Source organism: Neolamprologus multifasciatus, chromosome 23 (assembly GCF_963576455.1).
Source record: "Neolamprologus multifasciatus chromosome 23, fNeoMul1.2, whole genome shotgun sequence".
Classification (NCBI taxonomy): domain Eukaryota; kingdom Metazoa; phylum Chordata; class Actinopteri; order Cichliformes; family Cichlidae; genus Neolamprologus; species Neolamprologus multifasciatus.
Genome location: NC_140460.1, coordinates 2,157,885 through 2,178,304, shown reverse-complemented (window position 1 = coordinate 2,178,304; position 20,420 = coordinate 2,157,885). Strand labels below are relative to the sequence as shown.

The window sequence follows — 20,420 nt, the reverse complement described above, 5'->3', positions numbered from 1 at the left end:
TGGGAGCGTCAGTCAGACGTGGCTCCGCCTCTTTCTCCCCCTCCTCCGGAGCAGGCTCGGTTGAGTCGTCGGGTTGAGGAGGAGTGCGGTTGGAGTGCGAGAGGGTCGCGGCCGCGATGATCTGACAGATGAAATAGCAAAAAAAAAAGAAAGAGAAGGCGGGCGTCCTCCAAACAAAACAATGTTTCCCAAAGGCAAAGGGACCCCGGTGCCGTCGGACAGCCAAGCACGAGAAAAGTAAGCCGAGAAGCGTTTATTATTGTGTATTTTTTACCTCGTAAGTTGCTCCCTCTTGCTCTCTGTTGTTTGCTGGACAGGCTAGCAAGAGGCGATTTCCTCTTACCGAGAATGCAATTGAATGAACCGCCTTGTCTGCTCGCCATTCCTCCTTTGAGCCGTGTTCTGCTCCATGTAGATTATTGCTGATTTTGTACACATTTCCAGCCGATTCCGGTTGTAGTTTACTTGTGTTTTTATCGGCAGTTGTTTGAGATTTTTGCGGTTATTCGGACGACGGTGCGGAGAGAGTAAAACAATAACATCGCCGTGCTACAGTACATTGTTTTCTCTGTTGCGCTCTCTGGATAGGCTCCGTTTTAATTTCCCTCAGCCCCGTCACTGCCACCAAGATACTGTACCTAGCTAATACACAACAGGCTGCTGTTGTTTTCTTTAAATGTTTCGCATCACGACGTTAAATTACGCCGTTGCCTCCACACTTTCTTTTAACCTCCTGATTGTTGAGTCTTCACCAGCCTTGGCTTTGCTTACGAGTCCCAATTTAATTTTTTGGCATCTGGTATTTGGCAGCCATTGTTCAGAGGGCCTTACCCGACTCTAATCACTCATTGTTCGCGTACAGGAAGATTCAACCTGATGTTTGGTGATTTTGCTTTGCTACTTGGTCAAGTTTGTTAAATTAAACCTCAATTTGTTATTATTTTTTTCTCCCCCGCAGGTTGGCTCTTTACGTGTATGAGTATTTGTTACACATAGGGGCACAGAAGTCTGCACAGACCTTTTTATCAGAGGTATGTGGCATTTAGGGTAAAAGTTTAACCGCATTAACACGTCCTTTACATTTTTAAACATTTATTTTTATTCTTCGAGGACAGTATTGTTAAAGTGATACCCATAGATAATTATTAAAATTGTGCTGTCCTAGATCCGATGGGAGAAAAACATAACACTCGGTGAACCCCCTGGATTCCTGCATTCATGGTGGTGGTAAGTGTCATCTCTTTGTAATGTAATAAAATGTCCACTTGTGTGTGAGTTGGGGGTTTTTGGCTTCATGAGCTCTCTTGTCCACAGTGTTTTCTGGGACTTGTATTGTGCTGCACCAGAGAGGAGAGAGACATGTGACCACTCCAGCGAAGCAAAAGCTTTCCATGATTATGTGAGTACTGCTTACAAGGAAACTGTTGCAAATTTTTCCTTTTGTTCGCCAGGAGACAATAAGTTTGTGCTTGAGGCTGAGAAGTGATGTAAAGACTTTGTCTTTATATATAACTTTTTTCATTATGTCATAATGTATTCCCTGTAGCACCTTGTAGCTGTATTTAACCATCTAATGCAATTTTAAACACTTTGTGTCTGCTGCTGATTTATGATCAGCTATCATGATCTGTTGGTGGGTTGAATGCTGCGCCCAACCATGAGCTTTATGGGCTTCTGGGAAAATGATGCTGATGTCAGCATGTCCTGAGTCAGACCTGTCAAGTGCTCTCCCCTTAGCCCAAGCTCCCTGCTGCCTCAGTTGTGAAGACGAAGAACCTCCGGTGTGTTCTGCACGGCATCGGATAATTTCATGCACGCAGCTCTATTTCTGTTTAAGACCTCCAGCTGCCTGAATGTGTGGTAGCGCCGATACATGTTGAAACATATTACCTGCAGTGACATAATCCTAATGGATTTGAAACAGAAGAACTGCCGGAGCAGCCTTACATCCCGAATTTATGAGGTATCACTCGGTACATGTGCATGGTTTGGTAGCGCATTGCTTCTCTTACGATAGCAGTTCTATATTTGCATGGTATGGGTGCTTTGCATCTTGATAATTATGCAGTTTTGAGGTGCTGTTGTCATTTCATTTCCTGCTTTGAGTCAGCATTCAAAAAAAGAACATTAAAAAGAACCTTGCATAGATTAAAAGAAACTGAACTGAATGTCTGTGGCCTCTGCCGTTCCCCTCCTAATGTCTCTTTCTGCCTCCAAAGATTAAAACGGTGCTGCTGATGTAAATAAAATAGAAAGACTTTTCAGGTTGTGCTGTATCAGCATAGGAAAGACATTAGAGGTTAAGGAGCCCTCTTAGGATGATTGATGCACAGTGCAGTTTGTAGGCGGGTTAGTGGTGTACCAGACAGGAAGGGGTTAAAACTGAGATGTTGGTCCTGCTCTTGGCAGATAGGGTTGTCAAGGTAACAGGCCTCCTGATCTGGCAGGTGACCTGGGAGCCAAGAGAGAGGCTACGGCGTGGCTCTGCCCTTTCAGTAACCACATTCCTTATTATTGCAGCTCATACAAAGGAAAGACGGCGTTTTTGTTTGACAGTCAGCCTTAATTCAACTAGCCTACTTAATGGTAATTGATTGCTTCTGGCTGCTTGCTTGTGTAGAATATGCTCGTCCTTTTCTGTGATTGCGTCAAAGATCGGAGAGTCTGTTTTGGGAAAATTGTATTTCCATACATGAATTAGAGAATTAATCTCTGGGAAAATGGGAACATCATTTTTAAAGGAAGTAAAAACACAAAATAGGATGTTAAGTTGTATCTTTTGGTTTGACTGAAGCCATTTCCTTTGCATGGAAAACATTAAGCAAATGAAGGACCAGTGAAATGTCAGTCTGGGGAGTGTGCTGCTGTGGCGTGGAGCTTTGAGAGTTTCTGCACGGTTGGTTCTCCCTGACATCTTGTGGTTACCCTTCAGTTTGATGTTGGTTCTCTTTGTGTTTATTGAGGAGGTCAATGAAGTGTGTGTGTGTGTGTGTGGACAGTACGAGTCCTTGGACCCAAGCCTTTGTCTAGGTGTGGGGGAGGTGAGTGCTGTTCTGTTAGCCGGCAGCCCTCGTAAAGCTCCGGCGTATTCACGCTGGGCCTGACGAACGCTCCCCAGGGGCCCTGTCGCCATGGCGTCAGCGGCTGATTGATGGCTGTCATGGAGCTGAGGGGCATATTGGAAAAAGAAAAAGGGGAGTGGCAGCGTGGCATATGCCCAGCATCCACCACCGCAGAGGAGCTGAGGGAATAAAAGAGGAGGGGGCTGGGGAGGGAGACTGGAGGGAGATGTAAAGTGGAGGGGACCTGCGAGGGAAAGAACATCCAGTCAGGATCCAGAGTGGGTTTTATGATGTTGATTGATGGTTAAACATTTACAAGCTAAACATAGAGGCTGGTTTCTTTTGAGAATCGGTTCCAGTGGAAGAAGTGAGGCTGTTAGGAGCACGCTAGCTCATGAGCTGTGCTGGTGGTCTGTGCTGCGGCTCAAACGCCTACATCGTTTCTCTCTCATCCACTTTAAAAAGCTTCATTTCTATTCTTTCTTTTTTGGATTCATTATATTTTAAAAATTACCCCAGTCAAGCTCTTGGTTATCCTCACCCTCCTCTTTGCTTGTTTCTCTTCCCTCGTCCCACCCCCCTCCCTCGTCTTTGTTTTTGTAAAGGGAGCACAAGCACATCCGCCGCCACTCTGGCCTTTTGTAACCTCCTTCAGCGATTCAAGCATTCAAAGAGAATTTGCTTGGCTGGAATTACTTGTTTGCCTTAAAGTACACACATTCACACGTGCTGAATCATGATGGGTGGGGGGGGTGGTCGTCTGTCTGTCTTAAAGGAAAATTCCCCTGGGAAGTTGTAAGAAAGGGCCCAGACAAGAGCCTCATAGCCCGGGGCAGGACTGAGACATCTGCCCTTTTCCGGTACCAGAGAGTCGTTGGGGAGACGTAGCTTATTTAGACCAAAAGCAGCACTGGACTCCTTGGAACAGTCCAACGAGCACAGCTGTGGCTTTAGAGCTGCGTGATAACGATCTAACATAACATGCCTGGGAACTCACCATGCACGTAGCTTTTCAGTCTGGCAAACAGTGTCTGTTCTTCTACAGGGATGTAGATTGTTGACGTCTTTTTATGACTTTGCGGTCAATACCTTAAATACAGCTTTGTTTTACTTCATTATTTCTTTGCAGGCCTCATTCCAGGAATGGGCTACTTAAGGGTAGAGGATCAAAACAAACGCCAGTTTTGCTTTGGAGGGGCCAGACAGAGGGATTGTATGAACACAAACCACTTAACAAGCCATAAATGTAGCTTAGCCTTTTTCTGTGATAAACACAGTAACAGCTGCTTTCAGTTTTTTAATGTAACCAAAAAATACAATCCTCTCTTACACACACACACACACACACACACACGGTAGGACAAAGAAAATCAAGGAAAAGAAATTAATGGTTACATTTTAATTGTTAGGTTAACTGTGGGGCTGTTTTGGCTAATGTGCTAAATGGCTAGAAATCATAAAGCAAAGGTAAATCCTTATATCGTTGTTTTCTTAACAAATGTAAAATTACAGCTTGTTTATGCTATTTGAACTTAGAACCAATGAGCAACTTTACTGGAGCACACATACACATTTTAGATGTAAGTAAATGAATAAAAAACGATGAATCTTTATGACATTACTTTGCATTTCAGGAAGTTACAATAAAAACAAAGTTAAAACTACGAATAACAGTTTTACCTACAGTTCCGTCAGTAGGGTGCAAATAAAATCAAACAAACAAAACTGAAAGTCAGCTCAGACAATTTGTTTTTCTCCTTTGGATAACCTATTAGTGTCGAGTCCATACATTAGATTTGGATACAATATACGTGATGGTTGCTGAGGCCCCTCACTTCCTGTTTTGTGCCTTTGCTGGTGATTGTTCTCAGTTGTTACAGTTTTGAAAATCAGTAATGCGTCTGATAAATTTTGTGAGGCTTTGTCTGAAGATTAGAATTTTTTGTGTCCTGTTGAAGTCCTCCAAGCAGTATTACAGCATCAATGATAATGACAGTATTGTGACCAAAGTTACAAAATTCAGTTTAAAAAAAAAAGTTCACTTTCCCATGTGGACATAATTGCACATCAACATATCAAAGCATCATTTAGATTTGGCCTCACTTCTGTTTTGCAGTGTCACCTCCGAGGTTTGCTCGCTAAGACAGGCAATGCTTTAGAAAACCTGCGCTAAATTTTGTGAGACACTTTTTTGACAATTACAAAACAAAAAAATCTGTCTTGATTTTTTTCGTAAATAAACTCTAATGTGATAGAAAAGCCAGGATGTCATAAAGGATTCTTATGTGTATATGAAAATTGGCCCAAAAATAACTCTAGAGAAGGCAGAAAGGCTTTGGGTATCTGCTCAGCTTCACTGCAATAATTTATCGTTACATCAGATTATTGTTGGGCTGAACACCTGCGCTAATCGTGTGGTTGCTCAAGAGAGAAACCAGAAAGACACTCAGGAGTTAACCTTGATCATTGAGCATAAGGGGATAATATAAAATAATGAACAGGTAAACTAGTGATAAGTCATCACATTTGCCTGTTTTTTGTTTCTAAATTTCCTTTTTTCATTTCCGAGTATTTTTTAAGCCTGTTTTGGGGGAGAATCAGGGAAAGCTTTTGTCTTAACAAAGCCTTAGCCGGATATCAACTCAAGCCTTAATCAAAAGCCAGATTTGAATCTCTATATGTTAAACAACAGTCGCTCCTTTTCTTTTCTTGCAACTTCTTTCACTGGCTTTCAAGTCTGTGGCGTTGTCCCTGACTGATCACAGTGCTGTTAACTTCCTGTCATAAACCTTAAAGCAGCAAGCATAAAACAGTAAAAACGGTAATAGTGATAACAAAGACTGTGTGGGGATGGGAGGCAAACTAAAGAGTAAGGTGTTGGGCCACCACATGCTGCTAGAACAGCGTCACGGAAATTGAGTCTGGACACTCAACTGGAAGGAATTACTCTGTCCTGTTTCCCTCATTTGGCTTTTAATGATGATGATGATGGTGTTGCAGCCCACATTCATCTACAAGAAGGCGTTAAAGTGGTTTAATACCTAATGACTGCGAAGGCCGAATATTATGATTCAGATTATTTTTCATTCATTCAAACATCTATTGACCCCACATGAAAGAAATCCACCCTCACATCAGGATAGAAACCTTTCATTGGAAGCTTTTATTGATTTCTAGTGACCCTTAATTCTAAGCGGACAAACTAAAGCTCACAATCTAACAGAGTCACTGGATCCCTTCACTTTGGGGTCAAGGGTTCAAACCTGTATCATTTTGTTCATCTGTTGGGTGATGCGTTTCTCACTTATTTTTTTTGTGTGTGCATTTTTGTAGATCAGTGGTTATCATTTTTACATCACTAAGCTGTCAAATATGCATCGATCTTTGAAATGTGGGGATTATGCACTGCGAGCCTGCTATAATAACTCTGTGTATGTAATTGCCAATGAAGAGTTTTTGCTGACACAGCTTGATCACTGCTATTGACGTTCTCAGGCAGAGATTATAATGTAATGCTGTTGTGGGCAGCGCACTGAGCCTCGAGCTCACCAGCTGTTGGTGAGATTTACACCCGTTGGATCCAAGCGGACTATGGCATATTCACAGATGCTGAACTATAACATCCACGGCAGTCACCCGAGGAAGAAACGGCCCTCTGTTTCCGTCCATATTGCACTAATACAAGGACATCACAGCTATCAAATATGTGGTATCAAACAATAATCTTCAGTGTCTTTCTCATTGACCAGAGTTTAGATCTTACCTTACCGTACTACAACAACTAACACACCAGACACTTGAGCAGGAGACTGAAGCTCCAGTCACATGTGCTTCCATAGTGAGCCCTCTTTCAGAGTCATAGCTCTTGCTATCTTAATGCAAAATCAGAAGCAACTGGCCTGCTCAGCATTTTTGTACATGCCGCAGTGCATGACTGGATCCTGATTTCTTAATTGTACTCGGCAGTAGGGCTGTCACGATTGCGTCGACTATCAAAATCGTCGACGACTAATTTAATAGTCGACGCGTCGTTTGAAGCTTTGTAAGATCACAAAAGACGCAGGAATAAGTAGTAGGATTTAAGAGTGTAATAACGGACTGAAACAGAAGATGGCAGCACTGCATGTACAAGGATGCCAGCTGCCGTTAAACCCCGAAGAAGAAGAAGTAGCTTTGTCCCAGAATTCATAGCGCAGCCCAGCTCAGTTTCCAACAATGGCGGCAGCTAGTTAGTTTTAATATTACTCTTATTATTCTTTCTGGGTCACAAAATAAACGTTTAACATATTTTCAGGCGAGAATGTAGCTGTGTAAACCTCAAATATCTGCTCAGTTTATCAAGACACCACATATTTTCAAAAGCGCTCCGACGTTTTCGGAGACGTCTGTTAGCCACTAGCTCGATAGCTAGCCGGGGGCTAGGCTCACTAGAGCCGTGAGAACACCGGACTCCCCAAATCGTTTTCAAACCCACCGCTGTCTTTCGCTACTCAGGTTAAACATATATAAGTCACTTAGATAACTTAAAATGTTGTTGTTTGGCTTTTTTTAAGTATTTTATTTGTTCCTGAGTAAATCGGTTTGGCTGAGATTAAAGTTATAGTTTTTACACAGCTGAATAAACGTCAAGCAGACAGCTGATTATCAGAAGTGTGAGATGCTCATGAATATACTCCGGTGTCCTGTTATATTTTAGATAGCAAGGAGTTTATTAAACTTCACCGAAACAATCTGCAAATTTCATTAAAATTTAATAAACTATCATCTTGTCTTTATTTTTAGTTAGCACATACCTTAAACACTTCAAGCTGTAAGCTAATGATAGTTATATAAGAGCAGATGCTGCTGATGCAATAAGCTGTACGTTTTACGTCCAATGGATGATGATCTGATTAGTCGACTAATTGCAAAAATAATCGGTGACTAGTCGACTAATTGCAAAAATAATCATTTGTGGCAGTACACCTGTGTGGAAGTGGGTCTGCATTTGCTTTAACAGGCTACTCATTATTTATTTTTCTTACAGTTAGTCACCTGGTCTGTGCAAGTATCCTTTGGTCAGGATAAACCCAATGCTGCTAAATTTGAAGGGTTTTTGGTTTGTTTATTTCCTGGTGACTCTTCCATGTCAGTAAATGTGTCAGGCAGGATCCTGACATCCTCCTCGTTTAATTTGCATGTGGATGACTTGCCTGGGCAGTTTAAATCTTGCAAAACGGGTTGTGTTCAGGTATGCGATGATTCAGTTATATTTTCTGCTTGTAACATGTCCTTCCCACTAAAGAAGGTGAAAGTCCTGTTTCTAATTTCGCTTTGATAGAAAGGCATGCCCAGAGAATTTAACATGAAATATATGTAATGTAATATATAATGCAAATGTGTTTGATTAAAGCCAAAGTGCATCTGTTTAGTACTCTAAACTGCTCACCTCTGTTTAGAATGAAAAATAGATTAATGTAAAACAGCATCAGCAGAGTTGCATTTGTGAGGATTGTGCACAACTCTGTATAGATTAGATTACACTATGTGATCAGAATCATGATGTTTCCACATGCAAAACAGAGATAAGAACCCCAAAGAACTGATATATGTGCAGATTCATAAGCTAAAGCACGAATCACTGATCAACCCGCAAGTCTTACCAAAAGCTCTGGTGCAGGAGTCGATCTGTGCATTGTGAAAAAATATGATCTGCCAAATTAAATTAACATGGATTCATTTTACTGTTTTGATCCTGGATAAAGGAAAGTGCCACACCTTCCTTCACAGCACTGTTAAAATGCTGCGTTTTTAAGGTTTTACTGTGGACACAGGCTCATACAAAGTGTTGTCTTTGTGAGCGTAAATGACCAAAGACGATGAAGATTTACTGAAGTGAAAGTCTCTACTGTCGACACGGGGGTGAAAATTAACACCAGCCTCACTGCTCCAACTTGTTTGAATGTAGAGTCGTGAGTTTTTATTGGTTTTCGTTTTTTAAAGTAGGTTTCTCTGGCTTTTACCACGTAGAGTATATTAGTGCTTATGTTGAACATCCTCAGTATGGATGTTTACCGTCTCTCAGCATCGTATCATTTAATATGGTACTTATGTCTATTTAATGTTCGTATATTTTTAATAATTGTTACCTAGTGCCCATGAAAGGCTTTAGCAGTTAGGTTGGCTCTAATTCTTAGAAGTTATTTGTACATTTGTAAATTTATATTATTCAGTGATTTCTCACAGTATTATTTTTAATACTGGCCTTTGGTTTTCTATTCAAACTCTGACAGGAAACCCGTCTAATTGAGTGGGCCGAGTAGTGAGTAACTGCTCAAGACGAGGGAAGAAGCATATCAGTAAACTGAAGAGCAACTGATATCGTCACTCATTCGTGCTTGCCTTTATGCAGCAGTAGACTATCTAAGGGAACCCCAGATTCTACGAACGCTTGACGATTTCTCAGTCTCGCACCATGCTGAGTTTTCCACGCCGCTCAGTAGAGAAGTGGAATTTATGCATCCTGGCGGCGAAGGAGCCTGATGAGATGTGACTTTTCACTGTGGCCTCACATCTCTCCCTGCTGAGGTATTTCACAGTGGCCCTGCAGTGGCAGCCTGAGCAGATATAATTAGGCAAGGTGCAGTCGATAAAAGGGAGCGTGTTGGATATTGACCAGCGATGTCTGTAAGGCTCTGGGCATCGAGAGCTATACGCGAGCGTGGATGCTGATGCATCCCTTCTTGTAGTGTCAGTGCCTAGTTGCCTACACTTCACCGAATGAGCTGCACATTAAAAAAATATGACTGAATGTTCTTCTCTCGCTCGGTGTCTGTTCTTCGGAAGCTAAAGCCCATAGCTCTGAAGACATTAGCCCATCTCCGATTGCTTCAGCTACAGGGAAGAAAAACTCAGTCAATTAGGAGCGTGTGACCGAAGCAAATGGCACATTAGTGAATTAGGGCTGCGGTTTGAGCAGGAAATCGGCCCAGCTCGCCCCTGCTGTGCAGCAGCACTTTGGAGCCACTGACTCACTGCATCCCACAGATGCTTATCTGATCCACTGGATTCTGAATCAGCAGGGATCAGACCTCAATAAGGACCCCATTAATATATTATTGAGGGCAGGGGTGTGTGGGTGGGTGACAGTTGGTTGAATTAGGTTTAAAAAGGAAATGCATGAAACTTTATTCGGAGTTGGATAAGATTTTTGTCCATTAACCCATTACAGCTGAGATCAGCTCAGATTCAGCCTCAGATTGACTCGTTCTCCTGTTTTCTTCTTTGTCAGAGTGCAGCAGCAGCTCCCAGCCCCGTGATGGGAGGGATGCCCCCTGGTGATGGCATGCCAGGGGGCCCAATGCCACCTGCCTTTTTCCAGGTCAGTCCATAAACTACGCTCGTATTGTCTGCAACACCCCCCCTTTTTGATATATCAACTGATATATCATGTCAACTATCGTTTCATATAAAAATCTAAAATATTATTTTCCTGTGGGGGGGTCGGAGGGATTATTTTGATGCTTGTCGAGTTTTTCACGCGTTGTGAAGATGTAGGTCTCACACTGGTATCTGTGCCGCTTTTCCCTTTGTTGTGCTCCGTGTACTCGGCGAGCTTGTAGCAAACATCACAGCGGTGCTGTCTGTCTGGACCCCTCTTGTGCTGTAAACAGGAAGGTGTGGCTGGGCCATTTTCTCCTAATGGAGAAATCGAAAGGTGCAGCACCTCCTGTAAATCAATATCTCATGAAGATAAAGTTATCACAGGCAGCTGTGTGGAACTGACTCGTTACGGGTGACATGAAGTTGTAAACCTCTGTCTCACTATTCACAACACATCCAGCAATTTATTATAAAGCAGAAGCCACAAAGCTGTGAGTGATTATGTGATCGTGTTATTCTCAGAATAGACATTTTGAGGTTTATCCATCAGTGCATGCATACACTCGTACTTTCTCTACCAGGAGCAATTTGAGGAGGCTCAATTAGACCCCTCTCTCTGTCAGTTCAGCAACATTAGCGACACAGTGCCGGTGTTTAGTGTTTTTATAAAGCTAATTGCATAGAGCTTAATTGATGCTGTTAATTCAGGAAAATTAGCAGTGATAACATGCTGCATGTAGCACGCTTCTTAATGTCTTGACTGACAGGCAAAAGAGCGCACATCCTCTCCATCTTTCTCTTTCTGTCACTCAAGGCTGTCATCTGCTTGTTCTCTGCTCAGTCTCACACTCGTACTGTTTGGTACATGAACAAGAGTTTTATATTTTGTACATTTTTTATTTTTTTTGCGCCACACTTGCACTCCGACTGTCCTCTGCCCTGCAGTAACCCTGCTTCTCTGTCTGTCCCTCTTTTGTCACTTTGGTTTCTCGCTCCCTCTTTCTCTCTCGTCTCATCCTCCCCACTCTCCCTCCCGTATCGTCCTCTTTGCCTCTTCATTTTATGTGACGCCACAGGGTCCTCCTGGTCCCCAGGGCTCTCCTCACCCTCAGCCTCCTCCCCCTAACAGTATGATGGGACCTCACAGTCAGGTAACGCTGCCTTTCTCTCTCATTCTCTCTTTCTTTTTCACCGGTTTTGCTATGTGCAGTCATGTGGCAAGGCTGGTTCTCAGTGCTGATGCTTCATGCTTTGGCATTTGTTTCAGCTTAAAGCTTTATGCTGCTTTCAGTATTCACACAACATGAAACCTAGAAACTGGTGTGACGTTTAAGATGTTTAAGAGACGTTTGTCAAATCTTTATTTAAATGTATGTTTGTGTTGTAGTCTTTCATGTCGCCTCGCTTCGCTGGAGGCCCAAGAGGTCCACCCATCCGGATGGCCAGCCAGGTAGGGATCCTGCACACCCACCCACTAGCAGTGTTGCCAACTCCTCAGTAAGGAAAATCGCTATTGGCTGTCCTAGAAGTCGCTAAATGACGTCATCACCTAATTTGCATAATTGTTCATGCTAATGTAATTGTAACCTACGTTGTTGGAGAGAGAAATAACATCGTGGACGAGACATAAAGTGAGTAAAAAACGTCCTAAATGCATTTAGAATTTATTTAGAACTACAAATTAAATTCTTTTAGCAATTATTGTTTTTTGTAATGTCACAATTCCAACCCTGCTCCTTTACCCGGGCTTGGACCGGCAAAAGTGACCCAAAATAGGCACTCTGGTGGAGTTACTTTGTGTGTGTGTGTTTATAAGTAGTTTTAAACCTGATCCACAAAACAGCATAACAGTAAAAGAAGAACTGACTGCGTTACAGCACCCGCTGCTTGTTGAGAGTAAAAGCAATATGCGCTTTCACGTCTTTTTTTAGTCGCTAGGGGGTCTGAAAACTCGCTAAATATAGCGACAAAGTTGCTAAGTTGGCAACACTGCCCACTAGAGGTGGGAATCACCATACATCCCACGATACGATATTATCACAATACTTAACACACGATACGATATTATTGCAATTTTTAAAATATTTTGCGATATTCAGATTCTGTACATAAAGGTAAACTTTATCAATATTCATTTTCTCTAATATCAAAGTCTCACACTCAGTCTTTCTCTCATTTCAGTTTGATTGTTGACAAACTGAACGGTTTGTATTACAGTCTAGTCCAACTTAACTGAATCAACCATCTGGTACAATTATAGCTATTCTGAACTATGCAGTTTATGAAAACTATGCAGCCCCTTCAGCAACTGAAGAATTTGAAAGTAAATTAAAACAAAATATAATTTTACATTAAATAAAAAAGTTTTAAACTTCATTAAAATAAAACATGTCTTAAATTAAAATAAGTAAACTGTCATGTTTATTGCTGCCAAAAACAAGTTAAACACATTTGGACAGTGAAGGAATGTCAGGATTCTTGCTCAGAAAAAGGATCAACATGCTCTGAAGTCAGAGCACAAAAACCTTTTTTGTAACAAAATATCAATTTCTGCTGTCCCTGTATCCATACATTATTAGCAAACAAAATATCACCATGCTACACAGTATCCATTTTTCCCCCCACCCCTACCACCCACCACAGAATCGTGTGAATTTCAAACTGCAATTTTCATATTTAAGTTTTTTCTACTAGCCACCCGGCGGAGGACCAGGTCCTCATCCCATGCTGCCCAACATGGACCCCACACGGCCACAAGGTGTGTGTCATTTCACTTTAATGACATGCATCTGCACATCATGCATTAGTGTGGAATTATTTTCATTTATAATAATTATTATTATATCTTGAATGCCTTTACTCTTCAGGTCATCCTAACTTGGGGCCGATGCAGAGAATGAGTGGCCCTCGAGGAATGGGGCCTATGGGGCCTGGCCCTCAGGTTGGCTGCTTACTTATACAGAATCAATCATCACTGCCTTGATGAATCAGTGGTTTTTACCCTATTAGTTCTTGTGATAGGAAGGTATTTGTTTTGCCAACCAAATCCAAACCAAAAGCATTTTGACAGTGTTAACAGATGTGTCCGTTATAGGTTTGCAAGACTTTATTTTGACCCTGTGGTTTCAGATTCAAAGCTGATTTTTGTTTGTTTTCTCAGAACTTTGGTGGTGGGATGAGGCCTCCACACAACACCATGGGCCCTGGCATGCCAGGAGTGAACATGTGAGCCTCCTGTTTATTGTCTGAAATGTATTTTAAATCAAGTGCAACATTTTACCAAGATTTCCATTTGCGTTCTTATGTAGGGGCCCAGGAACGGGTCGGCCATGGCCCAATCCCAACAATGCCAACTCTGTGAGTAGAAATGCAGGCACACAAATTCACACATAAGCCCAGAGAAATGCTCATTCTTTGCAACCAGATCTCCTCTCTGAGCTGCAGAAGTCTGCAAGGTTCTACCGTGGGGTGGGATGTAATTGTAGTATTATGTATCATGGTTTCCACAGACAGTTGGACAGACAGCCATAATGGTATTAGGACGATCAAATGATGAATGATGACAGTTTGGGGTACGGAAAGGGTTTGTGCTCCCATTTCTGGTCTGTAATGTTTATGTCTTTGGTTTCAGATGCCTTACTCATCACCCTCTCCTGGTGCATACGGGGTGAGAACACATCCTGATGTCTTAACCCTCACACACTACAGAAATTACAGCGTAGAAGGATAACATTTAATGCATTTTTTATTTTGTTTCATTCTCCAAAGGGGGCATCTGGAGGTGGAGGGCCTCCTGGCACTCCCATCATGCCCAGCCCTGCAGGTTAGTGCTTCTCTGACTTAAGCTGCTAAACATGAGCCTTTTCTTGTGCTATCCACGAATGTACGTTTACACTTTTTTTCCCCCGTCAGACTCAAACAACTCTGGTGACAATTTATACACCATGATCAACACTGGACCTGGCAACCGAAATAATGTGAGTCTTGTTTTATTTCTTTAACCGAACTGTTGATTTCATCAGAAGTAATAATATATTTAGCATAACGTTAGTGGTCCCTCGCTGTGACGCGGTTTCACGGCCTCGCTGTTTCGCTGATTTTTTTTTCTGTGCAATTTTGCATGTTGTTGTTTTATTTGTTTTTTTACACCGCATTGTCTTCTGCGTCCTGATTGGCTGTAGACCATTGTCAATCAATCTTGTGCCGCGTCTCCTGTACAGTACAGAATGCGTTCGCTTGTCGAATTCACATAAATCTTCGATCGTTAGCAGTGTGACTGTGAAGTGCTGCGCTGTATGTTTGTACGTTTTCTCCCCAACAAACACAATGTTGATGAAACGTTTTGCCCTGTCAAAGGCAAACGCCTCAGGTTTCATTCTGTAATACTGGACTTATTTTTCTACCGAGGTCTGAACTTTGAGAGAAAAATGTAAAAATGTTCCTGCCTGTCTGAGAAAAGTGTATAAAGTGTGTAGTGAAGTTTTACAGCCTTAAACATCTATAATAATTGTTAAAAATAAAGTTGGCTACTTCGTATATTTCACCTATCACGGGTTATTTTTAGAACAACGAGGGACCGCTGCACTGAAAATTTATCTCTTTTCATTACAAATAAATTCTTTACATTATTCTCGTGTCAACCATGTGATAAAGGTACGAACCTGTTGTAACTGTACACCATCAAACTGCCTGTCTGGCTGTGTGAGTGCAGATGGAAAGACCTGTAGACACATAAACCTGAGCTTTGTTATTCTAATTATTTATTTTCTGGTTAGTTTTTAATTTGGTAAGTTTTTACAGCAAAGTTACAAAGTTTTTACTAGTTTTGCTACAGTAATGTTGTCCTGTTTGTGGTGCTGGTAAACTGATGTACTTAATCTCATTGGGAAAAGTAGAAAATGTGGTGGTAGATATAGTTCTGTTGCTAGGCGATTGCTAAACATGTATAGTATTTTTTATCCATGCTTTTTTGGGGGGGGATTAGATGTTATTGTTAAACACAAACTGATATGATGCTTTTATAAGGCATTATGGATGCATAAATGCTAAAAATGGGCGCTTTTTAGCACGTTGCTAGGTAGTTGCCAGGCAACACAAAGACGTCACGATATCTGATATAGATGAGACCCTTCAAGGGGCCAAAGATGCTGGATTGCTCAACCCCTGGTGGTCTGAGAGGAGTTTGAGGACAAAGAAACAAGCACACACACACAGGTTTGTGTATTATAGTCAGATAAGGTGGGTGTTTTCCGTGGGAAAATGAGATTAGGCAAAACAACAACAAATCTGCAACACTATATGAAGGCACTTAAATCATAGCCATGTAGAAACCACCAGAGCTCTCAATAAACAAACGCTCCAAAGAGTCATTAGGAAGGTCGTGTTAATACATTTTCCCAGTTTGTTACAAAGAAAGCTGAAGAATTTCAGTTAGCTACAATGTTTCATTAATTTAGTTAACTATAATAACTTTGCTTCACGCTGCTGATGAAGGGAGTAAAAGTACCACAGAAAATACCAGAAGTATCTTTTTACAGCCTCAGATTGACTCATTGAACGTGTGGGTTTGTGTGGGAAACGCCACTTCCTATTGCATGACATCACGCTTAACGTAAAACACTAGTAATTCTGGTCTTTCTAGAACACGCTGTCACTGTTTACCAAAGAATACACAGCAGAGATGCAAAGCACTTGTTATGTGATATGTGATATTGGAGGCTACAGTTTCACCTCCACTCGTGGTAAAGAATGAAAGACTTGAAGCAGAACGTGAGGCTGATCTTATAATGGCATAAATAAATAAATGCACTGTTATAATCTTTAGTAATTGGGTTTCAGGCAGCTTGCACTTTTATTCACTTTAAGTTTGGTAGTTTAAATTTTGGTAGTTAACTAATCGTACGGCAACTCCGCTACGGAGCTGTGATAAGTGTTCATGCCACTACCCCCCCTCCTTCCCCTAGTTCCCTATGGGCCCAGGCTCTGATGGACCCCTGGGAGCCATGGCTGGGATGGAACCACACCACATGAATGGATCACTAGGTAACACGACTCACCACAGTGCATTAAACCAACACAGCAGTGAAGTGTTTGGATTGCATCCTCACCTGTTAAAGACAGCACATGTTATTATCTGAACTCACTGTATAAAATGGGCTCATGAACATTGTTTTAATAATTTCACACGTGGTTTAATTTTCAGGTTCTGGTGATATGGATGGAATGAACAAGGTAAAAAAACAACCCCAATGCAGCCATGTTGCTTATCTTTTCAACCCAGATAAACTAAACTGGTAACTTTGTCCTCTTCGTTACTAGAATTCCCCAAACAATTTAAGTGGCATTAGCAATCCTCCCGGGACCCCGAGGGATGACGGGGAGCTGAGTGGAAACTTCCTCCACTCCTTTCAGAGCGAGAACGTAAGTCGTCAGAGTGTTTGTAGCTGGAGCTCTACCGTGATGAAGCCGGAGACACAAGTTAGGACTAGGGATGGGTATCGTTTAGGTTTTATCCGATGCCAGTACCAAACCGGGACTTTTGAAACGGTGCCGGTGCTTAAAGAATGGAGAACACAAAATTGGTCCTAAAACCTCTCATGTTCAGCTGTTTTTTTGTAAAAAGATAACAATGTTAGCCTTTTCTGCAGCTATGGGGCATATATGGTATCACTCTTGGCTGGAAGCAGCTTAAACAATGGAAAAAACACAAACTTTGTCCAAAAACCTCTCATGTTTAACTGTTTTCCACTTTTTCTTTGGTCATTTTAGCCTTTTTGTCCAGGGTGAAGGGAGTATCTGCCATCAAACAAGAAGACAGCTGCATGTAGCTATGATGGTGTTTGCTAGTTCACCTTACATGCATTAATGTAATAACGTGGTTAGCCTACTCAACGTAAATTACACACGAACAACATTAAGCTACTCACGCAGAGAAGAACGGCTGCTGCTGCATCATCATCCTCATCATTTCTGCTACACTGGCAGGGCTAGGGGCCAGGACTCTCCTCTTCAGGTTTTTGGGGAATGTTGCTAACTCCGGGTCGATAACAGGCACCACACCCGCAGTAGATGTGCTCGGTGTGAGGTCTCGCAGCAAGCTATCAAATACGGCGCATTTTTCTGCTTTTAAAAAAACGCTATGCGTCGCCAGGTGTTTCATCAGATTTGAGGTGTTACCTCCTTTGACAGTATCACAGTATCAGCTTAAAGCACTTGTTGCAGCTGCTGAGTTTGCATCTTTTGCTGTGAAGTACAGCCAGACTTTGACCGCTTCGCCTTGGGCATTTTTAATCTGTAGCTCTGCTCTAAAAGAACGTACGTACCTGGACCCGCCTACTATCCTCGGAAACGTAAAATGATTGGCTAGAATCTAAAGTGTATCACAGCTTAGGAAAAATAAAGCACCGAAATGTGCGCTGCTTTTCGGTCTGGTTACTACCGTTTATGACAGAACCGGTGCCATGATACCGGTACCCATCCCTAGTTAGGACATAAAGCAAACTATAGTAACACATGAATGTTTTAAAGCTTCCTTTTCTTGCGTGTGTGTTTCCATAGTACTCTCCAACCATGACGATGAGCGTGTGACCCCTCCCCCTCTTCACCCGACCCGATTTGCCATCATTCCGAGGATCTGAAGTCACTGTAGGACACGGCCAAACACATCAGCACCAAATCAGGGACAGGCGCCATTTTGGTTCCACACTAACACCAGAATGCTGATTGGGGGACAAAAACAAAACAAAAAAAATCAAAAGTGCTGGCAAACTACTGCTCCTTGCTCAAAATGAAGGACAATTACACCATTTATCACAACCCCTGTGTGAGAAAACCAGCTACTGAAATGCATAAATGACACGTTTTATGTTCTTTGCAGAACCTCCCGACCCCGCTCAGTCCTCTCAGCCTCTTTAATCCTAGTGCGAAGAGAAAAAGGTTGGAAGTTTACCTCTTGTACTTTTTAATGATTGCTTTGTGGTGCAAGATGTGCAGGAAATATCTGCTTTTGTCACTTAAAACACTGGAGAGTTTGCATACGCATTGTGAGCTTGGAAAGTCTGTCTCGTCATTTTACTCATCGCCATGCATACGGTGTCACAGAAATCTGTTGACACGGGACGGAGGATTTGTCTTTTACTCTGTGGCCACCTTTCTGAATAATGTATTACTCTGCCCAATGCCCACCTTTCTATTTAAAGAGACTTAAAAATGGAAAACGATGTGAAAGAATATGGCTTTTATTGCAACAGCCTTTTGCAGCGGTGTTGTTACAGCGTCACATTGATCCAGATCGATCGGTCTCTCGAGCCCTTTTCAGACATGGGATTTTTAACATTGCCGCCTTCATCAGTCCCTCAAAGCGACGGCATTCTGTTAGGCTTTGGTCACTTTTACGTCGTCGTTCCTCGCAGCTTTATTCAGACGTAACCGCGACAGTTGCAAAGAGTAATTGTCGCATTGGTGGCAGCGAGCATTAGGCATCGAGTGAAGTGTAGCCACACTGTTGGACGTTTAACTCGATGTGACATTTTTACCAAGATCAGGGTCTGTGTGTGTGAGTGTGTGCGTGCATGTGCGTGTGCGTTCTGCCACAGCTGCCCCTGCCCTTTGAACACAGACTCTCTTCTGCATGGGGAATATGCGCTGCGTTACAGAGCGACGTTTTCACCGTACTGAAAATGAAAAATAGCTTCCGATGAGATAAAATGTCACGTCATATTTCATTGCTGTTTGGGGCGATCTCTACATCAAAGATGGACGAGAGATACGGGCAGTCATCCTGTGCATCGGTTAATGCATTCAGACTCGTGCCAAGTTGAAAGCGCTAGGTCGGACCTAGTTCGAGATTTCCGTCGCAATCTTTGCAGAAAAGTGACCGGGGCGCCCGTTCGGGTGCGAAGCCGACGCGTTCGGTGCCGTCAGATTAATGGGAAAGGACTGCATGTCTGAAAGGGGCTTTGTTGTTGACAGTTTGCTACTCTGCCACTCTTGGCTGTTTAGACAGCTGGACCGCTGCCGCGTGCTGTCAAGGGAAGCCAGACTTGTGAGTGCATGAGTGCTGAGAATCTGTGTACAACATACTACCTAGTGCTGCTCTTCTCTATGTGGACACCTGCTTTAAGATGTGGTGTATATCTCTTTACCTGCCTGTGCTTAACACTCTGTGCGCTTCATCGTCGTAGCCTTCTGTGTTACTTCCAATTTGGTTGATGGATATATGGATGAGTTGCCCATTTGAATCTCTCACACATACTGGTTAACACTTCCTTCCTGTATCACTGGTCGTCCTTTTGGTCCTGCCCGTCTCTTGCCCATCCGCGTATTTTTTTATATTTTGATACAAACTTTGACGACATATATTGCCCCAGTTATTCAGTTAGTCAAAGCTTTCTAAACTGATTCTAGTAGGCATCATTATAAACTTAGCCGCAGTCTTGTAAATGTGATGAGAATTTTTGTTTTTCCCTGTGAACATTATGCATTATACACATCTGTCCTATGTTGCCTTTATTTGCTGATATTTTTTTATTTCAAATTGAGGAAAGATTGCTTGTTAATATAATTTTACAATAACTTATCTCACCGTGTGGGCTGTTTTTGTTTTCACCGCACATTAATATTAGAGTAACTCAGGTTTGAAGATACTGCTGAAGCTGTGGACGAATAAACGCTTACATTAGAAAATGAGTTATTCACAAAAAGTGTTGAAGTGTAAGTGCTGTATTTACCACGTGTGTACCTTCTGTTTATCAAAAATGCCAAGATTACGAGCGCAGATTAACGTCCTGTGTCTTTAAAATGGAGTTGTCATCACATCTTGCTTGCAGTCAGTGCAATTCAATTCAATTTAATTTTATTTATATAGCGCCAAATCACAACAAAAGTCGCCTCAAGGCGCTTCATAGATGCAGAGAAAAACCCAACAATCATATGACCCCCTATGAGCAGCACTTTGGCGACAGTGGGAAGGAAAAACTCCCTTTTAACAGGAAGAAA

General features: G+C 42.1%; 1 protein-coding gene across 2 annotated transcripts; it reads left to right on the top strand.

The window, feature by feature from the left end:
- The first annotated feature begins 49 nt into the window (after nt 1-49).
- Nucleotides 50-20,001, top strand: ssbp3b (single stranded DNA binding protein 3b). 2 transcript variants are annotated; one of them, XM_085151305.1, is made up of 18 exons: nt 50-237; nt 959-1,031; nt 1,166-1,227; nt 1,315-1,399; nt 10,333-10,422; nt 11,501-11,575; nt 11,812-11,874; nt 13,119-13,182; nt 13,292-13,365; nt 13,585-13,649; nt 13,733-13,781; nt 14,056-14,091; nt 14,193-14,247; nt 14,337-14,401; nt 16,388-16,466; nt 16,627-16,655; nt 16,743-16,844; nt 17,982-20,001. In XM_085151305.1, exons 1-18 carry the CDS (start codon nt 182-184, stop codon nt 18,009-18,011), a joined length of 1,152 nt encoding a protein of 383 aa, XP_085007431.1. In that variant the 5' UTR covers nt 50-181; the 3' UTR covers nt 18,012-20,001. The 2 variants fall into 2 exon arrangements, with proteins under 2 accessions (XP_085007431.1, XP_085007432.1); XM_085151306.1 differs by lacking the exon at nt 11,501-11,575.
- Nucleotides 20,002-20,420: the final 419 nt, after the last annotated feature.